Here is a 26980-nt window from a genome sequence, read left to right on the forward strand (position 1 = left end):
TGAGATTGGGTGTCTGTGGGTAAAGTGTTCTCCAATGAGACTGGTTTTCCTGCAGCTTGTGTATGGGACTCTTCAGGTTGTCTTGTCATGAATGTTATATTCTTGTAATGACATAGGAGTGCTTCTTCCCTGCATTGCAGCTATTCATGTTGCAAACAACTTGTAACCCTTGAGAAGCTGGGTCAAGTATGAGCAGACTTTGAGGGGGGGAAGCGCTGCTTTGTATTTCTGTGATAAGAGAGTTTGCCGAATTGTAACTACTTGGACTTTTCCCTGTTGTCCTATTCTTTGTCTTGCTTTTCTACAGAATATACAGGAAATGAAAATGACAATGAAACTGTGCCTGAGGCCTCTGCAGGTTGCTGGAGTTTTTTTCCCTACTGTTTTGTTTCATTTTTAAGCCAAGACATTGCTTCATCTCGCACACAGCATGAAATGCAGGCATTGCATTTGGGCCATTGACCTTCATATAATCCTCTCCTAGGCTTTGTTTCTTCATTGTGCTTCTATTTCCAGAGCTTCATCAGCTGATTGTTGGGTTTCTTTGCTTTCTTTTTATTCTTTTGATGGTTTTGGTTGGTTTTTTTGGTTGCACCCAAATGCACATCCATATACAAATCTGCAACCATTGTGATTGCAGTGAAGTGGTGTAAAAAGAAGTTGTTGATGTAAAAGAGCAACTATTATGTCTTTCAGCCAGTTCTGTTAAAACATATCTGCACCTCATCCTAAATAGATACAGATACATGTAGGGGTGTGTGTGATCATAGAATTATTCAGTAGGTTGGGAAAAACCTGTGGAAGTCAGGTAACTGCTCCCCACTGAAAGCAAGATCAGTTTCATATTTGGATCAGGTTGCTCACATATAACTCAAAGACAGACCTAGAATTTAAAGTGGATACTCATTTGATCAGAAATTGATACGAAGTTCTAATTACAGTGCATAAAAGCTTTGGCTCCCAGGTGTTTCAGGTTGGCTACAGAATTGTATTTTCTTAGAAAGTTTTATTGTTAGTTCAGTGGATTTTGCGCCTTGAGTTGAGGCACTTAAAATTAGTGTGTGTTTCTCCAAGTGCATTCGAAATCCTACTTGTTCTGTGAAGTTGAGTGGTCCAAATGTAGTTGAGAATAGGTTTATAGCTATGCATCGCATTTTAATTCGGCAAGGAGGCAACAGAATCCAGAGGTTAGAAGCTGGAGCTCTGTAAATCTAAACTGGAAAATACATCATTTGTAACAGCACAGTTCACTACTGAAAATTGTATCGAGTTATGCCAGGGATCTTCTATCACTTAGAATCTTAAAAGGAGCTCAGACATCTGTCTAAAACTCTGGTAGCTTAGCAAGTGATGACCTTGAAATCCAGTTTCTGGGTGGTGTTCTGTGGCCCCCATTGTTTGGCAAGATGGACTCAGTGACCATTGGGATGTCATCTTCAAAAAGTCTAAGCAGTGAGGAGCTTATTGAGTTGCAGTTCATTTAGACTTACATATCCGAAAATTAGTTACCTGAGCTTAAAACTGCTTTAGTCCATAGACAGAAGGTGGCACCTTTAGAAGGGAGCAGTTAACTCTCAGATACCTTTTTGAGCATGAGCTGAATCGCTTTGTGAAGTATATTTCTATCCTTCGAGTCTAAAGAGAGTCTGTGTTGATCAGTTTAGGCGTAGATAACATCTAGAGGAAGGATGCTCTTGTTTTTTATCCCGATGGGCATTGCCCTTTTTGTAGAGAACCAGCTAGCAGGAAGCAATACCTCAACATGAAGATCCAGGTTTCATGGTTCATCTCATTGGTTGTCTGTCCTTTCTGAAGAACACCACCTCGCTGTATGGGCGATGTCGTTTGAAGTGTTTGTTACAGAAATACTAGCCTGAGTTTGACAGTTCGAGATGGCCCCACGTGTTTTGAAGGCCATATGCATGGGGAACTGTTGAATTCTTTCTTTATGCTTGAACATAATCACAAGGTTAACACCCAGTATGGATAAAAACTAACCTGCATGTGTATAATGCTTCTGTGGTACCAGAAGGCATTTTTGTTGTATTGCGAAAGAAAAAGCTGAAAGAATCAAACCATGTAAGGATTTTTCCTTCCTCCCTCTATGAAGGTGGTGAACTCCGCATGGCTCAGTTCTTCCGAGGCAACCTGGCAGGTTTGATGATCCGTTCTGGTAAACTGGAGAACAAGAAGGTGATAGATTGCCTGTACACATGCAAGGAGGGACTGGATTTGCAGATGGCTGATGGTGTTGGCAAAGGCGTGAAGGTAAAACTGCATGTGAATAAAGGGGAGTGTGTATGTTGCTGCGCTGATAATAGTTACAAGTTTTGCTGGCAGAGCTGGTAGGGGTGTCCCAAACAAAACAAGCTAATCCATTGTGACATTCTGCAGTAAAATCACATGAAAACTAGGAAATCTTTCTTGAATAGACATGGTCTTAGTGGAGTTTAAGGATGAAAGTTACTGTGTTCTCTTCAAGTCTCGAAAAGAAAATCCATATTTGTAAGCCTCTCTGTTTCAGCAGCTATACCAGTTCGAGTAATAGAAGATATTCTTAACAAGCAGCTTAGTAGAATGAGACTTACCTTTTTTGGTAGCAAGGATGTGTGAACAGAGCTGAATTTCTCCTTAATATTAGCTGTCTCTCTTCATATTACTGTTACTATAATCTCCACATCAGAACTCTGCTAAGTGTCTAGATATTTTTCTTAAAGAATGAAGCACTAAATATATTCCACTGAAATAAGGAAGTGAATAGGGAAGTTAAACTGTGCTGCAGGGCCAGTAAGTAATGGCCTTACTGCTTTGAATATTAGGTGTAATTATCCTAGTGTTTGCCAGGCTAAGCAGTGCTGAACTTCCACTTTTAATTGTTAGATCATGTTACTGTTGGGGCATTCTCTCACATTCTTCTTCTGTTATTTCAGATCCACATGAACCCAAGTCAATCAATGCTGACTGTGGAAGGGGATGACATTGACAGAGTTGACAAGGCCATGCAGCACATTTCCTATCTGAATTCCCGCCAGTTCCCAACACCTGGGATTCGGAGGCTTAAAATCACCAGTGTTGTCAAGTATGTCCTAGTGCTGAAATAACATGTCACTGTACAGTGATAACTGAAGCCTGAACGATGTCCATGTATCTCAGTTAAGATAAATAAGGGAGTCTTGTATGTAACGATCACACATTTGGATACAACAAATGTTTTCTGCACCAGCACCCTTTTTTTCTTCCTGAGAATGTGGTAAGGAGTGTGTAAGGTAAGGAGGAACTTAAGCAATGGTATGCTGTATGTCTCCAGTATCAGAGCCTTCATTAAAGGTATTATCTGTGGCTGTTAGTCACAGCATTAGAAAATGGGCCAGATATTAACTGTAAGTAAAAGGTAATTGAAAGATTGCTCCCTTGGTGGGGAATTCCTGCTTTCCAACACAGTTGATGAATTTATCTCAGACTCTTGGGTCTGAGACAGAGCTCTTCAAAAATTCATAAAGCAATTACTCTGCATAATTGTGCCTCCCTTTGAAATAGCCTCCCTAACTGTGCAAAACTGCTTCTGTCTCGTAGATGTTTCAACGAAGACGCCTGTGTCTCCATTCCTTCTGTGGAGGGGTATGTAATGGTCCTGCAACCAGAGGAACCGAAAATCAGCCTTAGTGGCATCAACCATTTCGCCCGCTCTGCTTCAGAGTTTGAGAGTTCTGAAGGTGTTGCCCTCTTTCCTGAGCTTCGCATAATAAGCACCATTACACGGGAGGTGGAGCCAGAGGGCAATGGAGATGAAGATCCTACAGGTAACATCCTTTTCTGCTTAGGACTGTTGCCTACTCTCACCCCATTCTGTGATCATGTTGGGGGATCTTCCACTTGCAAAGAGGCGTGGGTTTCTCTTTTAATACAGAGTCTAGTAGGGGAAGAGAAGCTGTAGGTCTCTTGTGAGAAGGTTTAGATGCTCTGCTCTGGGCTGACAAAAGTCTTCCTGGAAATAGTAGTAAGCCCAGGCCATTATCTTCATGTAAATATCCTATATTTGTATATATATTTTTGTATATATCTTTGTATTTGGTACAATTTTTAAATCATTATTTAATGAATACGTGCTCTCCTAACTTGAGGCCCAGATCTTACTATTTGTTCTGGAAGGAGGATTGAGTTTTGATAGCCCCTGGGCTCTTCTCTACTTCACCTTTGTTTCTCTTACCTCTGTCTTTTTCTCTGCTTTTCAGTACAAGAGTCATTGGTATCTGAAGAGATCATGCATAACCTGGATACGTGTGAGGTGACAGTGCTAGGAGAGGAGCTGAATCAGGAACAGGAAAGCCTGGAGATTGATATGACACGATTACAGCAGAAGGGCATCGAGATGAGTAGTTCCAACCTGGGCATGATAATCACAGGTAGGGGTTACTGCTTCTGATCTGTTGCTAGGAAGGGTCTGAAGACAGTGATAACAGGAAGGATGTGCTAGAGAGGATTTATAACACCTTACTCAAAATACTTCGGTTTTGACCAGTTTCAAGCTTAGATGTGTCATAATTAATTTGTGTGGAAAGCAAAAAGATTCTAGAAAATGCATGATTCTAGACCCTGCTTTCTGTTCTCCTCTCATGTCCCAAATTGCAGGTTATCTCTGGACTGTAGAAATGAAGTGTGTTTGGCCCCAGAAAGTGCTTTTTCCTTGCACAAATAGTCCAGTGCTTACGAGTATGCATTATTCCTTTCTGCTTTATATGCAGAATATGCTGATGTACTCAAAAGAAAGGCTCCCAAAATCCCTTCAAAGTCTAAGTAGGTCTAGGATTTTATCCCAGAATCAATCCATAGGATTCCGGTGGATCTGACATACATGTCAGCCAAGAAAACTTACTTAAAACAAAGGGAGTAATATTTGTGGAGTATATGATGTTGTACTTGTCTTTTGCAATGTAACTGTTGTACTTGTTCATCTCTCTCCACAGGGGTTGATACTATGGCTAGTTATGAAGAAGTTTTGCACTTGATACACTACAGAAACTGGCACACTGCTTCCCTCTTTGACAGAAAGTTCAAGTTAGTGTGTTCTGAGCTTAATGGTCGCTATGTCAGTAACGAGTTTAAAGTGGAGGTATGTGAGCTGAGTGATCACTGAGAGGTTTTAGAGCATGGATGGCTAAGAGGAGGGAAGTTGTTGCCTCAGCTGATGGATAATTGATCAATCATTGACTTGGATTTTTGCCCTGTAAATAAATATTAACAAATGATTGCATTTCAGGCTGCATCTTATATATAACCATGTTCTTAATCCTACATTTCAGCTTTAAATAAGGCTGCCTAAACAGAGGGTTGGCTGGTGTGGCTAATGGAAGTGTGAAGGTGAAAAGGAAACACAGGGCAATAATTTAGCAAAGAACTAGCAAACAGAGTAAGAGTGGTGCTATCAGAGACTTGTGTGGCCTTCATGTGTAACTTCTGGGATTCTGCAAATGGAATTGCTAGGCCCTTCACTATTTAGTTTGTGGGATGCTAAATTACTGATAATAAGGGTTTGTGTAAGGACACAGGCTAACATTGCATTTTCTCTGTGGTAAAGTACAGGCTAATTGTTACTTAATATGCTTATATCAAATATATTGAAGTCCAGCAGAAGGTAACATAAAGGGCACCAAAATTTTAGGTGCTGGAATGTAAAGTTACTTACACAGAGAGGAACTGCATCTTTCAGCTATGAATTTCTACACCTTAAGGCTGACCAAAGGGATGGCAGTGAAGTTAATAGTATTTACCACTAGCTGGGTGGTTGTGGTGGGCTGGGGAGCCTCCTGTGCTGCAGAATGGAAATCTTTGTGTTAAGTAATGTGCGTTTGTTTCCTGAGGAAGTTCTGGGAACTCGAGTTGGGATCTTAGCAAACTGTTGAACTGCAAATGCTTTCCTTGTCCTGTAGCAAATGCGCTCTCTTCCTGTTGTGCAGCTGGTCAGGTACCTGGTATCACAGCGTTCCACTGCAGGAGGGTATATATTTAGCTCTGCTTGTTTGGAAAGGAAATGTGAAATGTGTGGTGCATATGATGAGCTTGCAGTTGTTCCTAAAAGCCAGTGTGGGTTAAACTGGAAAGAATGGTTTTATTCTTCTTAACCCTTTGACTGTAGTAAGGATATTTTCTTTGCTGTTAGCGGAAGATACACAGCAAATAAGATGGGAGTGAAGAAAATGTAATCAACGTCTTACAGATCTTTCTAGATGCTTTTAGTTCAGGATTAAAATGGCTGGCTATCAAATTTGATTATAAAATGGCTTTATCTGTTTTATGCTGAAGTACTGGTGTCTGTACACAAAGTAAAACAGATTTGAGAGCTGTGAAACTGGAGGGGTTTGTGACAAGGAATTGTAACATGAGGAGCTGCTGCTAGGGATGGTTGTCCCCTGAGACAAGCCATTGTTGTGTTGAAGGAGAATTGGATGCCTGCTCTGGGAAATAGAAGTTTATTTATATTCTATATATTCTGTATATTATATTCCGTATATTCTTTCTTTCTCTCTCCAGAAGTGAACTGTTGCATTTCTGGAGCTGAATGTTTCCTTTCTGTTCCCAGGTGAACGTCATCCACACCGCTAACCCGGTTGAACATGCCAATCACATAGCTGCACAACCGCAGTTTGTGCATCCGGTGCACCACACATTTGTTGATCTCTCTGGTCACAACTTGGCTAATCCTCACCCATTTTCAGGTAAGAATTCTCAGTCTCTGCAGTTCAGCTGTGGTTTTCTGGTGTTAAAGTGGTACAGAGGCTTCTGGCTGCAGAGAGGTGTTTTCCCAGAGTTGAAACTACTGTGCTGCACTAATAATCTAAGCAGCTACTCAGTCCTGTTCTGCTCTTGCCCAGGCAGGGAGGGGATTAGTAGAGGTCTATGAAATACAGTCTCTTCCTTGGCAAATGGGAGGTGTACCAGTCTCGAGGGCACTGTAAGACCTCGGGCAGTATTTCTTCTGAATAGCATGAAGGAAGACATGCAGTGCTATTCCCTTTATGGTATCTGTTCTTTCTGGCTAATTATGTTAATTTGGCATGGGTATGGGATATGAGAGGAAGAAAACCAGGCATTTTAGAGAGGAGTCTGTGTGTGTGTGTGGTGGCATCTGCTTTCCATGTGTTGTCAGTCCTTCAGATTGATGTAATTATACTTAAGGAACTAGGTTTTAGTTGTTAAGTCTCCAGCCGCCTTTTTAAGAGGCCTCAGCCAAACTGCCTCTGTGCAGCTGCATCTGTTTGTATAGTGCCATTTCCCTCTTGCAGGAGCAGAGGCCTAGTTACTTGCATTGTGTATCAACAGCAGCTAAGAAACTCCTTTTATTTTCCTGTTGCAGTCGTTCCAAGCACAGCCACTGTTGTGATTGTAGTTTGTGTCAGCTTCCTGGTTTTCATGATTATTCTGGGAGTGTTCCGAATCCGAGCTGCACATCAGAGAACGATGCGTGACCAGGACACTGGAAAGGAAAACGAGATGGACTGGGATGACTCTGCTTTGACCATCACTGTGAACCCCATGGAGGTAACACTGGTGTCTCAGCACCTAACAAAAAATGCTCTTTTGCAGCTGTATTGGGTGTGATGGACGCAGTGGAGCGAAACTGAGCGCTGAACCCAGAGCAGGGACATGAACTGTGAGTTTTTAATGAAGTGACAAATGCCAGGAGCAGTGGTTGGGATCTTGCAGGGGTTACAGCTTCCTGATGCCTAATCGGGTTTACAGGCCAGTGTCCAACACTGGTGTTCATTATACTGCATTAACCACGCGCTCTGCTTTTCTCCAGCTGCAAGGCTTTGCTTTTGAAGCATCCATGTTTATGATGTTTGTTTCTCCTGTGGTTGGTATCTGAATTTAGGGAATCAGGAACAAGATGGTGCAGCCTCAATACTCTGTGTGACCCTGCTGGAAGATCTTTTCCATTAGCATTTGAACGACTGGCTTGCACTTCAGAATTAGTTTGTTCAGTGTGACAGGGTTGATAGCAGTGTTACAAAGCTATTCTAAAGAGCTCTACTTCCTTTTTCTGTCCTGATTGCCTCTAATTGCTGCTGAACTCTAAACCCAGTAATGAATCTGTAGCAGCTCTTTTTCAATATGATGCCTTGTGCCTGAGTTCAGCAGAATAGAAAGAATTTTAGCCATTAAATCAACAAGTAATTTCTGTCTTAACAGACTTATGAGGATCAACACAGCAGTGAAGAGGAGGAGGAGGAAGAGGAAGAAGAAAGTGAAGATGGAGAAGAAGATGATATCACTAGTGCAGAGTCTGAAAGCAGCGAGGAGGAAGAGGGAGAGCAGGAGGAGGACCAACAGAATGTTAATAGACAGCAACAGCTGGAATGGGATGACTCTACCCTCAGTTACTGATTCTAGCTGTTCCCTTTGTCTTTATGTTTCTGCTCTAGAAGACTCCACTGTAACACACTCCATTGTTACCAAGGATTCATGGTGTTTAAACAAAACAAAATTCATTCTGGCCAGTAGATTCGAGCCCCACACATCCCCGTGTTTGTGTTCTGTCAGCTAGTTCCTGATGCTGTTCCTAGAGCTGTAGTTAGCCCCTCTCCTCCTTCAGCCATGCCTCAGTGACTGGATTTGTTTTTCCGCTATGTGAGGAACCACCTTGCACTTTTCTCTTCATGTCATCTCAGCTGGCTGACTCGACAGGTCTGTAGCCATTGCACATGAATTTCTGAACTGTCTTTTTTTTGCTCAGTGAAACGAACTTGGCTTTGTTCCTTCTTTTCTCTTTCTAAAAGATGCAAAGATTGCTTGTCGACAAAGGGTAAAGCTGCTCCGTTCAGCCTGTTGATTTGTTTTCTCTCCCCCAAATTAGTGCATGTGTAAAGTGGCAGAATGAGGATACTATGTAGAAGATTAACAGACTTTTTAATATTTTGTAAATATCTTGGAATTATGTAATTATGTCATTTGTGGTAGTGAAAACAGGGATTTGGGGTTTCAAACATGCTCAAGTAAAGCAATCATGCAGCATGAAATATTACAAGTCTTGTACTACTGCAGCAGGAGCACGGGCACCGTGATCTAGTGTAGATGTTTCAGTAACACAGTGTCATCAGCCTTGACTGCCATGTTCGCTCATGCCCCGCTCTGGTCTTTCTTTAGTTTTTCTTTCCTTTAATCTCCTTTATTTTTGCAGAGGGAACAGAAGCTGGTGAGGAACTGTAAAGGCTTCAGCACCCTCTGCAGAGGTTCAGCTGCCCTGTGCAATACAGTTTGGTTTTTGTTTTCTTTCTTCTCCAGTTAACTCTTAGCACGAGGGTGTTTAAGTTATTGGGGTAAAAACACTACTTGGATGGTGGGCAAAGCCAGTGTGTGGTAGCTGTGCTTATAGTGAGGCTGCCTGCAGTACTGAGATGGTCTGCTTGTACTGTGGGCAGGGAGGTTAGTTGTTTAGTTACGGATATGTTGGTACCTGAAGGTAGGAAGCATGAGACCTGTGCACCATGGCTGTGTCTGCACAGCTCGGTGTGCTGGCTGCCTGCTCGGCTGCCTGCTTTGGGCCATAGCTGATACCAGTTGATTAAACACACTCCTGCTCGTTCCCTGTAGCCCCTTGTACAGTAACTGGGACTGTTGGTGTGTTAAGCCTTTGTTTACACTTAGTAATTGTGTTTTCCTGCTGGTGAAAAACTATAGCATAAATTAGCCAACCAGAAAATCTTGGGAATCATGTTAATATTATTCCAAGTGCAGATGATTTTGGTTGTTTCTGATCAAAGTTCGAACTTGGAATTGCAAAGGACTTTTCTAAATAGCTGAAAGGTACGAAAAGGAGGTTGTGGCCCCATGGTGGAGAGTGCTGGGTGGTTTTTGCAAGGCAGGGCTTGTTTCTTCATTAGGTCTTACGCAGAGCCTTGAATAACAAATATCTGCTTATTTGAGTTTTACATTTGGAGGTGAATTAAAAAGAGTAACTTGTTTTGCTTGTGACAGGGGACTAGGACTCCACTCGCTCCTCAGCACGGTAAGCAACATTCCAGTCCTTGCTCTTGTCTGTAGTCTGCCTTTGTCCGTGGTGCACAGCCCGTGTGTCTCTCAGCAGGCCAGGCAGGGCCATTCATTGTGCTGGAGGAGCAACAGGAAGCCAAAGGGTGGGGTACAGAGGGTCGTAATTCAGAGATAAAAGCTGCGGATTGATCCAGATCCATAGTTTGGATGTTCAGAGCAGACCTGCTCTCACCTAGCGCTGCGTGATGGGATCTACCGGCGGCTTTTAGCTGGGGTAACGCTTGACTGCGGAGTGCCTTTTCTGATAGTAGGTGGACCTGGAAAGCAGGGAGGATGAACCCACACCAGGAGCTTACTGGGTTTGGGGGTTGGTTTTGTTTTGTTTGGGTTTTTTTAATGTAAAATTTTAGATTTCTAAAATGGGGAAATGATTTTGACTCCTTCCGTGGTAAATAACTGCTAGTTTGAAGTAACCTGGGAAACTTTTAACTTATGTCTGACAGTTGTCCTGTGTTAATGTGTAGAAGACTTATCCTTCCATATACTGTTGCTGTAGCTGCTGTATTTTAGACCAAAACTGATCATGACTTAATGGTAATGCTGAAAGGTTGTAAACGTCCTGATGCAGTTTGTAGCCACTGTGGGTATAACTTTTCAGATGTGTATATTGGTAACAGGTCAGTTTGGAAAGTCTATAAGCTACAATAAATTTCTGGTTCTAAAGGTTGTTTGCATTTATTTCTCGCTGAATGGAACAAAGCTGTATCAAGTCACATCAAGCGTGTGGTAATTTGCTTCCCTGGTGGCAGTAGAAGAGTTTTGTGTTGAGCTCTCAAGCATAGAAAAGACTTTGGCCACGTGTGCACAATTTATCAATCATCTCTTTTATTTCTTGCCTTACAAAACATGTACCTAAAGCAACTGAAGGCTGAACGTGTAAACTTTCTCTTTGACAGAACCACAGGTTGGCTTAAAAAAATACTTCTTTTTGTCAAAGGCAACAGAATGAGCACAATCAGTTTGTACAGAGTTAACAAAAATAACACAGAACCATCTCTAAATAAATAGAACTGGAAAGGGTGTCCTTGGGAGCAGGTTTATAAAACCAGAAGCTACTTATTTATAGTGAAATGTTGTAGTTTGGAAAGTGATGGAAGTTTCAATCCTCAGTACAATTCAACTATCGGGAGCTGCTGCTTTGTACCTTTGGAGTCAGAGGCTCTCTGCTGACCCAGCGTAGCCACCAGCGCATCGGGCAGGAGCTGCTCCAGTGGTGGATGAGGAAGGGCCTCCTGCCAACTCACCATGTGTTCACTTCTTGCAGGTAAGTCCATTTCCTAGACTGAGTACCCTCTGTAAAACTGTGCTGGATGGAGAAACACCTTTGGAATTGCTCAGGTTTTGCCATTTACACTGCTAGAATGTTGGTTTATTGCACTTCTAAACTGGAAGGACAGATGCCAAGAGCCACTGCTGCTTTGTACCTCTGTAGAACTATGCAAGGGCCTGAGGTGGATGGAAACAGGACCAAAACAGCACCTGTAACAAGCATAACCAAGGAGCCTGCTGGCTGGGACTGCCTTGCTGCACTGCCACAGGCAGGAGCCTTATGCTCATTTGTAAAAGCAAATTCTCTCAGGTTGCCACATTTATGCAATTGTTTCTTCCCTTCCACAAGCATCTACCAACCACTGATGAGGTGGTTGTGGTTTCAGTGCATCTCAGCTTGCATGGGGCCTGGTATTTGTGCATGCTACTTGCTCTCTAAATCCGTTTAGTAAGGAAGGAAATGGCAATGCTTACTTACATATTCTCTAAAATGGAGAAAAGTTGTGTGGTGACAGAAGTCTGCGAACAGAGAGTCTGGGCACACCCCCCCGGGGGGGAACACGAGGAGGAGGTCACCTCCCTGCTGAGGGAGCAGTGATTCATTCAGGCAGGTGCTGTGCTCTTCTCACTGCTCAGCATGGCAACAGCTCTAAATGCTGCAGTATTTTCTAGTATCAGAACTCCTCCTGGTTGATACTGAGTTGAGCCTGAGTGTTTGGGCTTGGTTTTTTTCCCATTTCCTATTTAGTATTTCAGGAGGATCCCACAAACCTTCCTTGATTCCATAATTGTGGCAAATTGTTATTTTCTACCTATTCCGTTAAGTTCGGATCTCCACAAATCTGGCTCTTACAAAGCCGAATGTGCACAACAGCGCCAGACTCTCTGTTGGATGGATGGAAACTTTGGCATTTGATAATGGATTGTCTTTAAGAGATAGAAGCATCTTCCTCCTCCTAATTCAACTTACGTCACCCAGCACCCTCTGAGCCTGTATAATCTGGCACAGGGAAAGAAAATGATAATACTTAAAAACAGCTACAAAGAAATAGTAGATCTGATTGATAGTTTCCTCTCATAATTTGTTGACAGTTCAGTTTTGTACTATGTACTTCTAAGTAAATGCTGTGTTTCCTCCAGACAGTTGGTACACGTTTACCCGCTGCTGTTTTCCTAGTGTTAGGCTCAAATGCATAGTCACAGTGAGACATGAAGCCACCTCGGTTCTAACTAACAAAGTGAGGTCTGAAACACAAGTGCAGCAAACCCAGTTACTTACTGCAGCCATACCTCAGTACTTACTGTTAAACAGTATGCTAAGAACAGTTACAGAATGTGACTGTAAGTAACTTAGATCACTTGGAAGGGTGTACATACTGTTGGGTGTTGAAATGTCCTGGCCACGTCCCTGTGACAAATGGCATCATTTGAAAGGTGTAGAAAAACAGGAGCTCCAAGGGTTAGAGAGTTAAAATGAGCAGTGTGGAAGGGGTGCTTTGAGGTGCAGCCTGGTTTATATTAATATATACAGACCAGTACAGAATGGACTTCATAGCATCAGTTTGTTATGGAAAAAAACCATAAGGAATTGAAATCAGGATTTAAATAGCACTGTGGGAATCTGCTGGTACCTGAATGTAAAGGTAATGAGGGAAGGGTTTGTTAAAGGTGTTACATATTCCATTCACTGACCAAATCTAGCATTACTACTATTTGTTTTAGTTAAGGTAGAAGTTACTTTAAGGCAGTGTTCACTTGCTGTCCATCAGCTGCACAGCTCAGGTACTTGACCTTGTCTTTTACAGTACAGGGGTACCTAATTTAAAGTATTATAAAGAGCTGAAAGTCAGAAATGAGTTACAGCTGTGTGCTGGATGCAGAAATACCATCAAATCAGATTTCTTCCAGAGCAGGGACCAGACCGGTTCAGTCTCTGTCTTAAACTTGCTGGTATTATGGGAATTTTAAGCCAGACTTGAAGCTAGATTTACAGGAGGGAGTAGTCAGTCCATCATTGGACAGTACATGCACCTCTTGGCACTTGAGAAATGGGCTCTGAAATGCCTGGTAGGTTTTTTTCCCTATGTAAGAGTTAAACAGTTGTGTGAGTAAAAGGAAATTGCTCAACCTGGTTAAGGGAGTACAAATAAAACAGAGCCTTCAGCTTTCCCTGAAAATGAGACTATTCCTTAAAAGAGAAATGGAGCACCTCCATTGGAACCTGATGTTGGGGAAATTGGGAGAGGGAAGGAAGCCCCCCAGGGCACTGTGGAAGGAAGCAGGTACTAATCAGCTACTCCACCTATCTTCCAGCATGACCCATAGGCTGCAGCCTGTTTGATGCCCCTCGCTGCACTCATGTGAGGCAGCAGTGGCTCCTTTCATCTGTCCCTGCGTAACACCAGCACTCAGAACTGCTCAGGTGAGGACAGTAGCTGGAGACAAACATGACATGACTAGAAATACATGATTGATTGATTACAGCACCTTGTGGGAGATGGGACAGACTCTGCTTGGGAAGGAAACAGAGGCAGCAGTGAGAACAGGACGAGGCTGGTGTAGACAGTCTGTCGTGATTTAGGTACCAGCACAGATGAGCACAGGATGCTCTCTGGCGGAACCCAGAGACAGTCTAATAAGAGGAGTTGTGAACTGTGGTTGAAAGGAGGAAGAGTGTGGAAAGAATAGGGAATACATTTGTAAGAAGATGAGAACGTTTGTCGCAATGGAACTTTCTGTAAGTGTTCAGTGTTAAACCCACTTGTCTGGCACCCTCTGTCCTGATGCAGGAGGGCAGACTGGCCAAGTAACTTGGCAGCATCTGTCCCAGCTGACACTGGAATTACGGCATTATATCCCAGGGATCCTAGAGGTGTAGGCCAATGCCTGCATGCCTGTATTACTGGGAAACCAGATGGCAAACTAGCTCTAGTGTACCCCAATAGGAGGTACATGTGGCAACCAATACTACATTCCAATTTGATAATTCAATCTTAAGGTTTTCAGGCTTCAAACCAGAATCAGTGCAGAACCCCTGGAACTGAGGCTCAACATAGGAAAGCAAACAAAAATACCTAACCCCTTGGCCAACATAAGCCTGTGCTGGTGGCATCAGCTTTTTGACAGCAATAGGTGAGTTCCAGTTCAGTTTCAGAACACTTTGGCCTCTGTAGCAGAGAGAAGGTAATACAACAACATGGACATTTTTACACTGTCACAATGCAGAAGAAATCAATTGCTCCCAGTCAGCATCAGGGATGATTTAAGCTGACCTACCTTGGTGTACACTGAACGTTAATGCCTCTGAAAAGAGGGGCTATAGTATAAGAGCTACAGGGATAGTAGATTCTCAGTGTTCAGCTAATTTTTTAGGAAACAAATATACACATTAACATGGTGGAAGGATGTTACAAGTGCCTGAACTCTTCCATTAGAAGATGTATTTGAAGCTTAATGAGTTCTGAAGTGTACAGTACCTCTACCTACCTTTCACTGTATGCAGTGATTTTATTGCCTCGTGTTTCTCCCTTCTCCCCAAAGACCTACAGCAGACACGATGATGTGGCTGGTGAAAGTCCAACATGTTTTCAGTCATGCAGCAATGGCTGATGTTGGGGAGTTGCAGGTCTGGGATCTTCAACATCCATCAGTCTTTAGAAACCTGCAATTGCTGGCCTCAGTGCAGGGATTACATTCTCTTGGAGTAGGGGTGCAGGCTGACACTGCTGCTCTACTGTCTGTTATTTTTGGACACGTTGTGTGCCAGCCAGTTCACTTTGGTTTTCCAGCTCTCCCGTAGGGCTTCATTAAACTTTAGTCTGAAGTGCTTCAGTGCCTCCTCATCCGTTTTCCCAAGAGCTAGGGAATCCTGAAGGGAAGAGGCAGAAATCAGTGTGGCCTCACTGGAAGTGCAGCTGAACAGTTAACTACTGAAACGCTTACTCACTGAGTCCATTGAAAGGAGCACTGTGTAGGAATGAGTAGCTGTTAATTGTTTTTAATAGTTACTGTAGTAACATGGTAAATAAATACATGCATCCTACACTTAGCACATTGTACAGAGCTCCTGTCTCAGCTGGCCAGGGCTAGAATGGTATCATTTTAAGAGGCAAGCTGGGAACAGAAAATGGTACACAACCAAAGAGCTCTGCCTCCTTCCCTGCAAGCTGGTTCTACAAGGTACCTGCTGCCTTTGTGCTGTAGAATCTGAAGTCATGTCCTCAGCGCCAGTACCTGGCATTTCTGATGCGCTGCACAGGGATGGTGGATGTCTACTCACCATTTTTGGAGCTCATTTGCTTCTCAGAGTATGTCCTTTCACACTGAACTCTGCACTGAGCTACAGCATCAGGTATTCAGTTTTAACTGTACCTGGGCTCTGCTTCTCTTACCTTTAGATACTGAATGTCCTTAGAGCAGCTGAGTTCTGGCAGGCCAGCAGCTTTCATCAGTGCAAACAAGTGCAGGAAGAGAAGCCCATGGCGCCTCAGAATCATGTAGGCTTTTTCACAGTAACCCCTGAACCTGTTCAGAAAGGAAGGTGAGGGAAAGGCATGAACACTGTAAGCTCTACCATTTCATAAAGCAAGACTATGTGTTAGCATGAACCCTGCTGTCTGCACTGACGGCTGCCAAGCTCTTCCACCTTCTCTAATGGGTAAATAATTTACGTCCTTTCATGTGTACAGACAGCTATGGGGTACACAGAACTAGTGGAAGTAAATTCTGAAAACTGAGGGCTTTAAAAGCTGAAGTTTAACTGCCACCACTTACCTCTCAAACTTCTCATTGTTGTTAGTTTTGCCTTGCTGGATGACATGCACAAAGTCGTAGGTTAAGATGAAAGGAACTCGTTCTCTGTTAATACCAAATTTAGTCTTGAAGTTCCCCAAAAAGTGACCAAAATCAATGTGGAACAGCTAAAAGTAAGGAAGAAAACAACTGTTTTCAGATTAGCATCTGTTTTAGACGATCAGGGTTGAGATCTCTTCACAGTTACTGTATTCAAAAGGTACCATAGGATTTGAGCAGGCAGAAAAATGACCTCTCCCATGGTGCTCCCTTGGGAAAAGATGCAGTATTTACTTGCCAAGCTATTTTCTAGTGTAATTAGATGTTGGATAGGACAGAAAAGCTACTCATTTCTTCAATACCTGGTATATTTGAAGAGATGTCTGGGTTCTCTAAAGCCTCAGTGTGTCACGAGTAGAAGCAAAATAAGAACTAAAATGGGCAGCACAGCATGCTGGAAAAGATGTCCAGTTCTGAACTTGCTACAGAACAGCACTTGCTCATGTAAGGCTTTTCCCCCTCTTTTCGTGTTTTTAAATACCAAGCAGAGTGAAGCCATTGCAGCACCTGTGCAGTGATAGGAAGGAGGATCTGCTGCAGAAGGCTGCACATCAAGGCAATTCTGGGGAGCAGCTGTAAGCTGCAGGTAACAAACCCCAAAGCTGAGCACTGCAGGGCATCAGCTCCCCCAAGTGGATAATAAGTGAGTCTGTAACTGCCCTGCCGAGCATGTTCGAATGGGGAGAAGAGGCAGTCCTTCAGGCTTTGTGTAATTCCCAGTTAAGCAAGAAAGATGGCTTAGACTTTCCCCTTTACCAAACTAGCAGTGATGCAGTTTAGTACATGTCCTTTTAACAAAGGCATTTTCGTTTCCTTTTTCCTGGTTTTGCCCTTTGTCTTCCAAACTACAAGAAGATCCAAACTGGTGGCTCCTCTTGTGGAATAGAGAAGTAATCAGTGCAGGTGTCAGTGTGAAATTGAAGCCATGCTGATCACTTGCGTTCATTTAAAAAACAAAGTAGTATTTTCCTAGGAGGCAGGCTATAAATATATCAGCTCAGGTAAGTAACTGAGGATCTTACCTAGCAGCTACAAGCAATTTGTGACTCAGCTGAAGCCAAGTAAGTCTTCAGACTGGAAAGTGCAGTGCTTGAATCTGCATCTGCATACAGGTCTCAATGTCGTTTCAGAGTGAGTGTTAGCAGCAGCAGCTGATGGCAGCAATGCTTACAGAATTGGAATTCAAACTATAAAGCTGTGTTTACCCTCTACTGAGAAGGTTTGTCCAGTCTGCCTCTCAGCTGGAAGGTGAGGTATTCCCTTAGCATTAGGATTGCACTGGGATTTATCTGTCCACTGCTAAGTAGCATCCCTGCCCCTCTTCCAGTACTTCCACAGCAGCATCCAGCCCCCATACCTGTCCCGTTTCCCGGATCATGATGTTGTCACTGTGCCGGTCACCGATCCCCAGCACGTACGTTGCCACGCAGTACCCAGCGCAGGACAGGGTGAACTCCTCTATGGCTTGTTCCAGTGCATCGCTGAAGAGGATAAAAAGGCTGAATAGGAATTGTACTTTGAACACCAGTGCTTCACCCCTGGGAACGCTGTCTTTACAGCTTCCCCCATGCAAACCTGCAGAGGGGAATCATGTTTGAATTTCCATAGGGCTCTCCAGAGGTGGAACTCCCATCCCTGCTTTACAAAAGCTGCAGTAGCAATGTCTAATTGGAGGGGTCCAGATAAGGTTGTATCCAAATCCTCAACAGAAAATGGTTTTGTTTCAACTCAGTTAACTCATTTCTAGATCTCTACAGATCCAAAAGACAAAGAGGCTTCCAGAATGATTCCTGGTGGTGCCTTGTTACCTGGGAATAGCACTGAGGTATTGCTACTGCCTACTTCTGTCTCTAGTAAACCCCCAAGCTACACAGCTCTTGTGCTGCTTGGTTTTTTCACCTCCCAGTTTTGGCATTACTCCTTCTGCCCCTTTTCCAGCTGCCACCACATTGACCATGTCTGGATAAAGCCACAGGACCAATGCCACGATCAACATTTGGATTTGGATCAGCCTCTGGACAGTTCTACCTTAAGCTATCAAAGGCCAAAAAAACCTTGCAAACAGTAACCCAATTGCCTCCATATCTGCTCATACATGATGCCTTCTGATGTGCCAGGCAGTGCAGCAGCTGGATACTGTAGGGCAGCTTGGAAATATGCACAATTGAAGGAGAAAACTGAGCAAAGCAGGAAGTGTCTCAAGCTGGAAGGAAGCAATGAAGCAGCCCTGAGTGCAAGGTAAGCCCACCTACCCCGGGTTCTTGGATTTCAGCCAGTTCAGCAGTGCATCCTTGTTGAAGGCTGCCGTGGCCACCATATTGCTCTTGTTCAGCTGGATGTTGGCGATGGTGTCTGACTGCATGACTACTTCTATCAGCCCAGTCTTGTCTCCTGTGGAGAGGCAGCCATAAGGGGTCATCCTGCAGAGATGAAAGAAACCCTTCCACTGAAATCTTGCCCAGAATGGGGTTGTGTTGTCTTGTATAAGCTTTCCCTTGTCTGCCGTACCTACTCCCCATCTCTGCCCCTCACACAAAACCTGACTAGCTGCTCCCAGAATACTAACAGACTCATCACGGACAAAAAGAGTTTGTAGACCAAATGACCTTACCACATATATCATTACAGTAGGACAACTGTGTGCACATCACTCACCTCAGATCCAGGCCCTCCTGCTTCCACAGGATGTCCATCAACTGGATCATCTGCAGAGTCAGCATGTCCTGTCGAAGATCTGTGCAGCATTACAAGGGATAAAAGGGTCATAAGCACCTCCTGTTAGCCCCTCCTCTTGCGCTCCTGCAAGTGGCACTTGTTCTGCCCCTGAAGCAGGCTGCTGGAGGTGTCTTTGCTGCATTTGTCACTTGCTATGTACGGCTATGAAAGAGCAGCAGCAGCCAGCAATGTCTATTGCTGCAGTAATAGCATAAAGCCACCATTCTAGATGCCTTAACTCAGACATGATTCTATTAACACAGGTAAACGCTACTTCACTTCGCCAAAGCTCTTCCCATAGTCAGTATATCACTTCAGAAAGCATCTGTCTGGACACAACAGTGAGCAGCAGGTACTCCAGCCCTACACAGCTTGCAATGCAGTAGCTCTTTCAGATCCCACATCAGGTTTCCTTTTACTGTGCAAAGGTACCAGCTACAGCTGGGCTAAAATCTTCAAGAGAAGGGCAGCAAATGAAACATACAGGAGAGTTTTTATCTTTCCAGCTTACATCAGAACATTCAAACACGTTGATGGTCCTCCTTTACACAACATCATAATGGTCCATAGCTAGGCCCACTCACCCCAATAACTATTTGGGACTATCAGGAACACAGACTCACCATCTCCATTCTTGAAGATAATTCCCACTCCACCTCCACCTGTCTCTTCATTATTAAACACAATCCATAAAGGCTTCATTTTGGAGTCCATAAAGGTGCACTGATCCACACTAGAGCAAACAGAAACATCACCACTGGAGCTGCCATCTATTAAACATCTTGCAGCCATCTAAGCTGCAAATGCAACAACAAATGCTCACGGACTGGGGCCTTCCATGAGAAAAGGGGACATTGGGGTGATGAGAAGCCCAGCCCTGCTGCTGAACAAAGCCTGCAGCACAAATGGAGAGATGCAGTAACCTCCTTACCAAACTTCGGCGAGGATAATGTTGGGGTTCAGGGGGGACTGGAGGTGGGAAAGTGCTTCAAGGTAAGTTTCCTGCTTCATGCACACGTGCATCATCTCCTTGGTTTGAGGCTTGGTGGCCTTCAGAGAACTCGCTTTAACAAAGTCGTTCAGAGCCTTCATCTTGTTGAGGGCTTCTCCCTGAAACAAGGGAGGGAAGGACCAGGGGTAACAAATAGCAAGTTCCTGGACAAAGCTTAAAAACTATTAAAGTCTACTGTGAAATACAAGCCTTGGGTCCGTCTCTTGCCTCCTCTTCAACTTGGGGCAATTTCACACATGGCAACAAGACAGATTTAGTAGTATCTGCTTGATAGTCCATAATCAATAATGGATTGATTAATACTCTGCTGGGCACAAATGCATTGCAAGGCAATGACTGCAGCAGGGAAAATGGACATTATCAAGCACCAAAGGACTAGCACTGGCTAGAAAAGGTAGGATGAGTCCCAGCCCTTCAGTGCTTTTGGGTAGTTCTGGTTATGCAAAAGTGCCATGTCAAACCATTCTAGACACATCGTGTAGTTTGGGACACATGCAGCCAAGAGCTGAGTGAGGGGGAGCACCAGGCTCTTAATAGGATATGGCAAACCCAATATAGCATTTGTAAGGTAAGGCTTTTTTAGTATTGCTGACACCATTAAATTGGAAAAGGGAAGTCAGCCTCATGGCTAAAAGCAGATTTTACCTGTTTCATCAGGATTTTCATGTGGTGGGTGCTGCCTCTGCAGTATGCTTCCAGGATGAGGCCAAACCTCAGGGCAACTGCAGGAACGTGCATTTCTGACCTAGAGAAAGAAAGGAGAGCAGAGCAATTCTGACTCACTGCCGTGAGCGACTAATTCTTCCATTCATGCCAGCACAAAGAGCAGGGGGAGAGAAGGGTGCAGTGTTAGCCGCTGTTCAGATTCTGTGTACTGGGGAGAGAAAATAATGCACCCACCCCAGTAGAAAAACCATTGCCTGAAGTGATGAGACATTGTTCTGGATGACTACACATTGCTAACCCTTCCTTTGAGAGCATTACTCAAGGACAGGCTGGAGCATATGGCTCAGAACTGGCAGGTGGCCACAGATGCCCACAGTAAACTTCAACACACAGGCACCTGTACACACACATATGTGTATATATATATATATACACAAATACATACACACACACACACACATATATATACATACATATATATTTTGGTAATGGCAGCAAGGAACTCCCACCAATGCTCTGAGGAAAGACAATAGCTGAAGGATCGCCAACAGCCTTTAAATAAGTATGTTTTCATCTATACATCCAGCCCTGCCTGCTGTCCCGCTTCCCAGAGCCATGAGCAAACCAGTAAATGCTGGTTTCACTTGATTCCTGAGGAAAAGCCTAAATCATTTGCTCTTTACCTCAGATGCCAGAAGAGGAAGTGGCCGATCTTGCGGTTGGATAATGCCCTGTCCAGCAGGAACTTGGTTAATTCACAGTCTAGGTAGGATTCATACTTGAGCACCTGGACAAGCTGTAGCAGGTATTGGAACACATCATGATCTCTGTGGAGAGAAAGGAAAAAGAGAGCCTTATCAACACGTGTGCTTGCAAGAACTGTAAAGACAAGGCTGTCAGCCTTGTTCACAGTCCCCCTCAGCAGCCCTGCACAGAAATAGAAAGGGCTCTGCCTATCCCTTGTGGATAACACTTACGTCAGCTTCTTTAATGAGTTGACAGCAAAGGAACCAACATAACGGTCAGGAAAGCTGAAATCCAGCAGCTCCAAGGCATTCAGGACAGGCAGCTCTGGCCAGGTCTGAAGCAGGGATATCATCTGTTAGGGGAAAAACAGCAAAAAAGGAACAAGGTTTTTATGACAATAGATAGAAATCTAGAATTCTACTGGTGGAAGAGCAGCGCCTTTGAGGGGAGGTCACTATTTATAGATGCCTCAGAGCAAGTTTGCAGACACCAGGTCAAAACCCTCCAAAGTTCCTAGCAAGGCTGACAGGAAGAGCCATCAAAGTCCACAGCAGGGTTACATTTGCTGTAGCCGTTGGTGGAATAAGCTCTTTGGGAAAAAGCACTTTTCTGCAGCATAATAATGTAGACTAGAAAGGGATCTTTAGAAGGCCCCGTGAAAGCAAGGAGGGATGAGCAGCACAGACACCATCCCCAGCTGGTGTCTGATGCTCTCAGTGGAAGAGATTCACAGACCCCCTGAGGTAGCCAGTGCTGGTCTCTCACTATCAGTTAAGAATGTCTAATCCAGATCCTATTTCTGCTCTGAATTAAGCAGATCTTTTCTTGCCTCCAGTTTCTAGAGGGGATGGCAAAGAGTCAAGCAGAGCCAACCCTCAACTCAGCTGGGTACCACTGAGCACACGTTCACAGTGGTTGAGAACAGAAAATCTTCCTCATTCTCAGTGATGCCCAACCTACCTGCACAGGGCACTGCAAAACATCCCCTGCTAAGGTGGCCTCCCAAACACAACACAGCAATTCAGACACTGAAAGATGGACCAAAAAGGCTGCCAAGCCCAGCATCCTCACCTGGGCAACATCCTCATGCTTGTTCCATTTGGTGATGATGAGCAGCTTTGCCAAAGCTTGTGGGTACTGGTCACGGATATCATACCTCATCTTCCACACCAGGTCTTTCTCATGCTCATATAGTTCAGTGTGGCTCCTCCGCTCCAGGATCTCCTTCAGTTGCAGCTTCTGTTCATGAGAATCATAGGAAAGAGCTTACATGGGGGCTCAGTCTCAACCCATAGGACTTGCTCAGCCTAGAGACCCCAACAGGACTGGGGCATGACCCAGTTTGGTGAAAAAAAAGCTGGTTGGGGGTAAGGTGGAAATGTATAACTTGATCTATGAAACCAGACTTGCACGTAACCTGCACATGGCTGAAAAACTGATGCCAGAAGACTCACCTCCTCAGGATCTTCTGCTGCAGCACCACGGGGTTGCTCTCCATTCCTCCCCAACTCCAGCAGCTGGGACACAAACAAAGAGTCTGAGCCAGGCTCCTCATTTCCTCTGTACTTTTATCTCACCATCACTTCAAGCATTTCTGGTGTATTAGAGATCAGCCACTTGCCACCTCCAGAGAAGGGAATTGCACCTCACAGCCCAAGTGTGGGTGATGTACTCAGCAGGATCCCTCTGCTCTGCTGTGTAACCTCGCTGCCCATAGACCCCCCCCCTCCCAGGTAGTAACGAGGAGGAAGGGATGAGTCCTTTTCCCAAAGGGGACAGACCTGCACACCCATATAGGTTGTGCACAGGGGCTCTGGGTCACTGAGCTCCCAGCTAACAGGAGTTGTTCCACATTCCTAGAACAGGCATGTGTTTGCCAAGCAGCCAGCACAGCCCAAGCCACCCTGCACATGGGCAAAATCTATTAAAGCATCTGAGCCAGAACATGCATCACAGGGGAGCATCTATGTCCTTGGCACTGCAAATCTCCTTCCTTTACTATAACAAGCAATTTCTTCTTCCACTTTAAGTGTCTGGCCAGCGGCAGTGACAGATGGAAAATCCCCATAACCACACAGCATGTCATCACCCTGTGCTGAAAGGGAGGGAGCTCTCTACTTTCACTCATTTCCCCTTTATTCCTCTTCCTTCCTCCAGAGCCTAGTGCTGTCTGCAGTAAAGGCAGCTCAGTTAAGGGCAGTTTTTGAAGAAATGCTCATCTAGGATGAGGAATTCACAGCAAAGCTGGTCAATTTCTGTGCCTCCCAAAACCCCACGTTCCTTACCTGCTCAAACGATGGGTAATACACAGGATGCGACGCAACGCTGGGGAAGCAGATGACCAAGGCTGCTGCACTTTCCGTGTTGGGGTTGCATTGCACCGTGCCCATGGGGTTCAGAAGTTCTCCTTTCTCATCTGGAAAGAAAAGTGCATAAACACATGAACCCAAATCTTCTGAAGCTCTGGTCCAGAAAGTAGAGCACAGACTGCTCCCAGCTCTGTCATGGGCACTGCCTGGCCCTGAGCAGCTCACTTGACCTCTCACAAGTGAAGTGTGCGTGACATCTTTAGGACAGGAGCAACCTCTTATACATGCAATACCAAGCAAACCAGGCCTTCAACTTGGCCGGGCTCTAGATGTCATCACAATATAGAGCAGCAATTGTACTGGGTCTGCTAGTGCAAACTGTTATGGGCCCTCCTACAACTGGACAGCAATACAGGATACAGGGCATCTCCTGATCTTGTGATGGAGGCTAAAGACATTAACAACAGTAGCTCTATCTCTTGACATACCTGGAAAGGAGGACCACATGTGCAAGCAGCACTCCCCTGTTTTCAGCTGGTCCTTATAGTCAAAGAGCATGACATTCACCCATGCAATAGGGCAGTCCTGCACAGCAAAGAAATAAGCTCATTTGGGTGCTGCAGTTGCAAAAGCTGGATGAAGGGAATAGTTAGCTCTTAACAAGAAAGCAGAAGCCTCGCAGCAGCCAGGGATAAGAAGTTATATATTCTTGATCTTTTCCAAGTCTGCAGGCTGCTACACAGAATGCTGCAAGCAGGTAACTTCCCACTCAAGAGGTACCCCCTTCACCAAAGACCTCCTGTAAAGAATAGACCACCCCAGGCAGCCATGCCTGTCTGCTTTCCTTTTAAGTTCTCCTAAAATCAGAGTACAAGAGGTCATCAGATTCAGATACTTGCCTTTTGTGTAGTGCTAAATGGCACCAAACACTCCCCTCAAATATGTCTAAAACTTCATTTTGCAAGGCTGAAGAGTATCTAAGTTGCCTGTAAGGCCTTGCAGCTCTACACTCCATGATGTTTGAAGGAGCTATGGCATATACTTCATATATTTCACTGTTTGAAGGGAGAATAACCTTAATTTTGAAGCAGGGAACACAGTGTTAGCATGACTTCAGAAAACTAGGCAAGGAACACCAGATACATCTGATAATGGGAAGAACAGCCTTGGCTACTCTGTACAGCAATAAACACCATCTATACAACCCAAAGACTCCAGCAAGGGACTAGGACATGGCTGAGAAGAGCCTGTCTCCCTGCCATCAGGGCAGACAGATCTATTCCACAAATGACCTAAGGTTTCCTGCAGCCAGGTTCTCCAAATGGAACAGTTTACTTCATATAACGGTTTACTTCACAGAAGTTTCAGCAACACCAGCAACCCACTCAGCTGCTCAGAAAACACCAAGGCTTAAGCAGACCTGAGCACAGAAGCTGGCTTGCAAAGAGCTTGTGAGGCAAAACCGTAGTGAGAGGCACCCCCAAAGAGGGGAATATTTGAAGGGAACCCCAGTGACACATCCTTTTGTTCCACTGAGACATTCTGTATCGCGCTTGCCCCAAACGTTCACCAAAGGACTTGGAGGTAGCAAAGTCAGCATTTCCCTCTAATGCAACAGAATTAATCACTTCCAAGCGGCCTCTCTCTGAGACGATGTGATAGTGAAATCCCGTTTGACAAATCAGCCTCTAGATCACAGGGAAAAGCCAAACAAAACACCACCAGCAATAACCTTTCCTCACAGAGCAAGTGACACCAAACCACAGCACAGGGCCTGCCAAAACACAAGGCAAGATTTCTGGTGGATAAAGTCCAGCAAAGCAACGATTCAGCACTGTAAGGACAGAAATATCTCCTGCATGACTTACAGAAACACTGAGCCAACCCTCTGGGTGACATTAACCCTCTGACTCATCCCAGCCAGCCTGCAAGCGGGCCTGTTGTTGTGGTAGTAAATGATTTAGTCCCACCTATCTGCTCCACACACAGACAAACAACGTGCATGTAACTAACCCTGGGTTCTGTAAGCAAAGCAAGCACACAGATTATTCAAACACAAAAATCAGGGTGTGCTCTGACTGCAACCTCCTCTCACCAACCATTTTAAATGGGATCTGGCACCTCACTCATTGCTGCAGCTGCCCATGTGGAAAAATCACAGCAAATAGTGTGATTTTATATTAAGAGCTCACCAGAACTCATCCATCTTCCCCCAGTACCAGAACCCACATGAACAAAACCCTCTTAACAACCTAGCTAACCAGGCTGGCTGTGTTTTGTCAATCAGAACAGCAAGATTTCCTTCTGACTGCTTCAAACCTGGAAATGGTTCCAGTGTGGCCACAGAAACGCAGGCTGTGGATGAATCAGATATTCTGCTCAACAAAAGCCACCAGCAGGAGCTGGAGCTCTGCTATTCTTAAGTGAGAAAACAACAGTAAAAGGGTTGATCCTGGTGCTGGCCTCAGAATGTTTCCCAGTCTGAACTCTCCAACCCAGCAATTGGTTCACACAAGCAGGACTTGTGGGTTGCCTGTTGCTCCCCAGACATTAATGCACTGTAACCCTGAGAACCCTATTGATGTGAGCACAACAAAGCTCAGTGAACCCTTCAGCAGAGAAAAGGAGCTAGCAGAACTGAGACTGAAAAGCTGTGTTCGCATTTGTCAGTGCCTCATTTCTCTGCACTCTAGTAAGGATGGCATGACTAACCCCCTTCTTTAAAGCATGGAAACAGTGTTTTTGTGGCTGAAAATTATTGGTTTTGCAGAGGAACAAATGGATTTATTGCTCATGAAGAAAACTCTTCAAGGCATCATGCTTAACACTGGGAAACCAGTGATTCAATTACAGGCTACACTTAGATCTACTTTTCGTTACTGAATTATTAATGAACTACAAGTTTTGGAAGAGAGATGAGGAAAGTGAGAAATATCGCTACATCTCTGGTTCAGAAGCTCAAAACAAGAGCTTCCAAAGTGATTTAACACTTTCTGTCCTCAGTTGGCAGCATCTTGCTGCTGTAACCCTGAAAATTCAAGGTTAGATGCACTTTCATTTTACCTCTCCTAAAAGCTGTGCTGTAACCAGTTTCTACATTCCTCATTTTCTTCCCCTTTCTTAACTGTTAACTTACTCCATGGGGGATGTGGATGAAAGACCTTACTAGAAAGAAGATGCAACACAGAAGATGGTTTAAGCTAACTACAAAACAAGGAAGTTGCGGAACAGCAATAGAGACACTAACAGAAATGATTCCTCTTTATGTGCATTCAGATGCTGGGTATGTTTCTTAATGGTCTTTCTGGACAAGAAATTACATTTAACCAACCCTTCCTACAAGCAGCCACTCCTCAGTTTCCTG

General features: G+C 44.3%; 2 protein-coding genes across 5 annotated transcripts in view; one reads left to right on the plus strand and one right to left on the minus strand.

Annotated features, from left to right (window-relative positions):
* Nucleotides 1-8865, plus strand: part of CLSTN1 (calsyntenin 1) — a gene marked incomplete at its 5' end in the record, with an annotated part of 35901 nt that extends 27036 nt beyond the window's left edge. The window contains 9 exon segments of the mRNA XM_080631344.1: nt 308-358; nt 2111-2268; nt 2931-3079; nt 3574-3800; nt 4233-4403; nt 4965-5110; nt 6578-6713; nt 7352-7536; nt 8188-8865. Of these exon segments, the coding sequence (XP_080487470.1) occupies nt 308-358; nt 2111-2268; nt 2931-3079; nt 3574-3800; nt 4233-4403; nt 4965-5110; nt 6578-6713; nt 7352-7536; nt 8188-8382 (1418 nt within the window). The 3' untranslated portion in view covers nt 8383-8865.
* A 2028-nt stretch (nt 8866-10893) lies between these two features.
* The window catches only part of PIK3CD (phosphatidylinositol-4,5-bisphosphate 3-kinase catalytic subunit delta), a 28462-nt gene continuing 12375 nt past the window's right edge, over nt 10894-26980 (minus strand). Inside the window, exons 10-24 of one of the 4 annotated variants that reach the window (XM_080631405.1) lie at nt 24105-24201; nt 23593-23723; nt 22762-22824; nt 22379-22546; nt 21538-21659; nt 21244-21387; nt 20540-20639; nt 19814-19992; nt 19506-19615; nt 18823-18901; nt 18420-18587; nt 17525-17648; nt 16090-16235; nt 15708-15840; nt 10894-15184 (exon numbers count right to left, since the gene is read on the minus strand). In XM_080631405.1, the coding sequence (XP_080487531.1) occupies nt 15047-15184; nt 15708-15840; nt 16090-16235; nt 17525-17648; nt 18420-18587; nt 18823-18901; nt 19506-19615; nt 19814-19992; nt 20540-20639; nt 21244-21387; nt 21538-21659; nt 22379-22546; nt 22762-22824; nt 23593-23723; nt 24105-24201 (1902 nt within the window). In that variant the 3' untranslated portion in view covers nt 10894-15046. Of the gene's footprint in view, nt 15185-15707; nt 15841-16089; nt 16236-17524; nt 17667-18419; nt 18588-18822; nt 18902-19505; nt 19616-19813; nt 19993-20539; nt 20640-21243; nt 21388-21537; nt 21660-22378; nt 22547-22761; nt 22825-23592; nt 23724-24104; nt 24202-26980 lie in introns of those variants that run through there. The other 3 variants (XM_080631404.1, XM_080631407.1, XM_080631406.1) reach the window with 3 other exon arrangements.

Source organism: Psittacula echo, assembly GCF_963264785.1.
Source record: "Psittacula echo genome assembly, chromosome: 17".
Lineage (NCBI taxonomy): Eukaryota > Metazoa > Chordata > Aves > Psittaciformes > Psittacidae > Psittacula > Psittacula echo.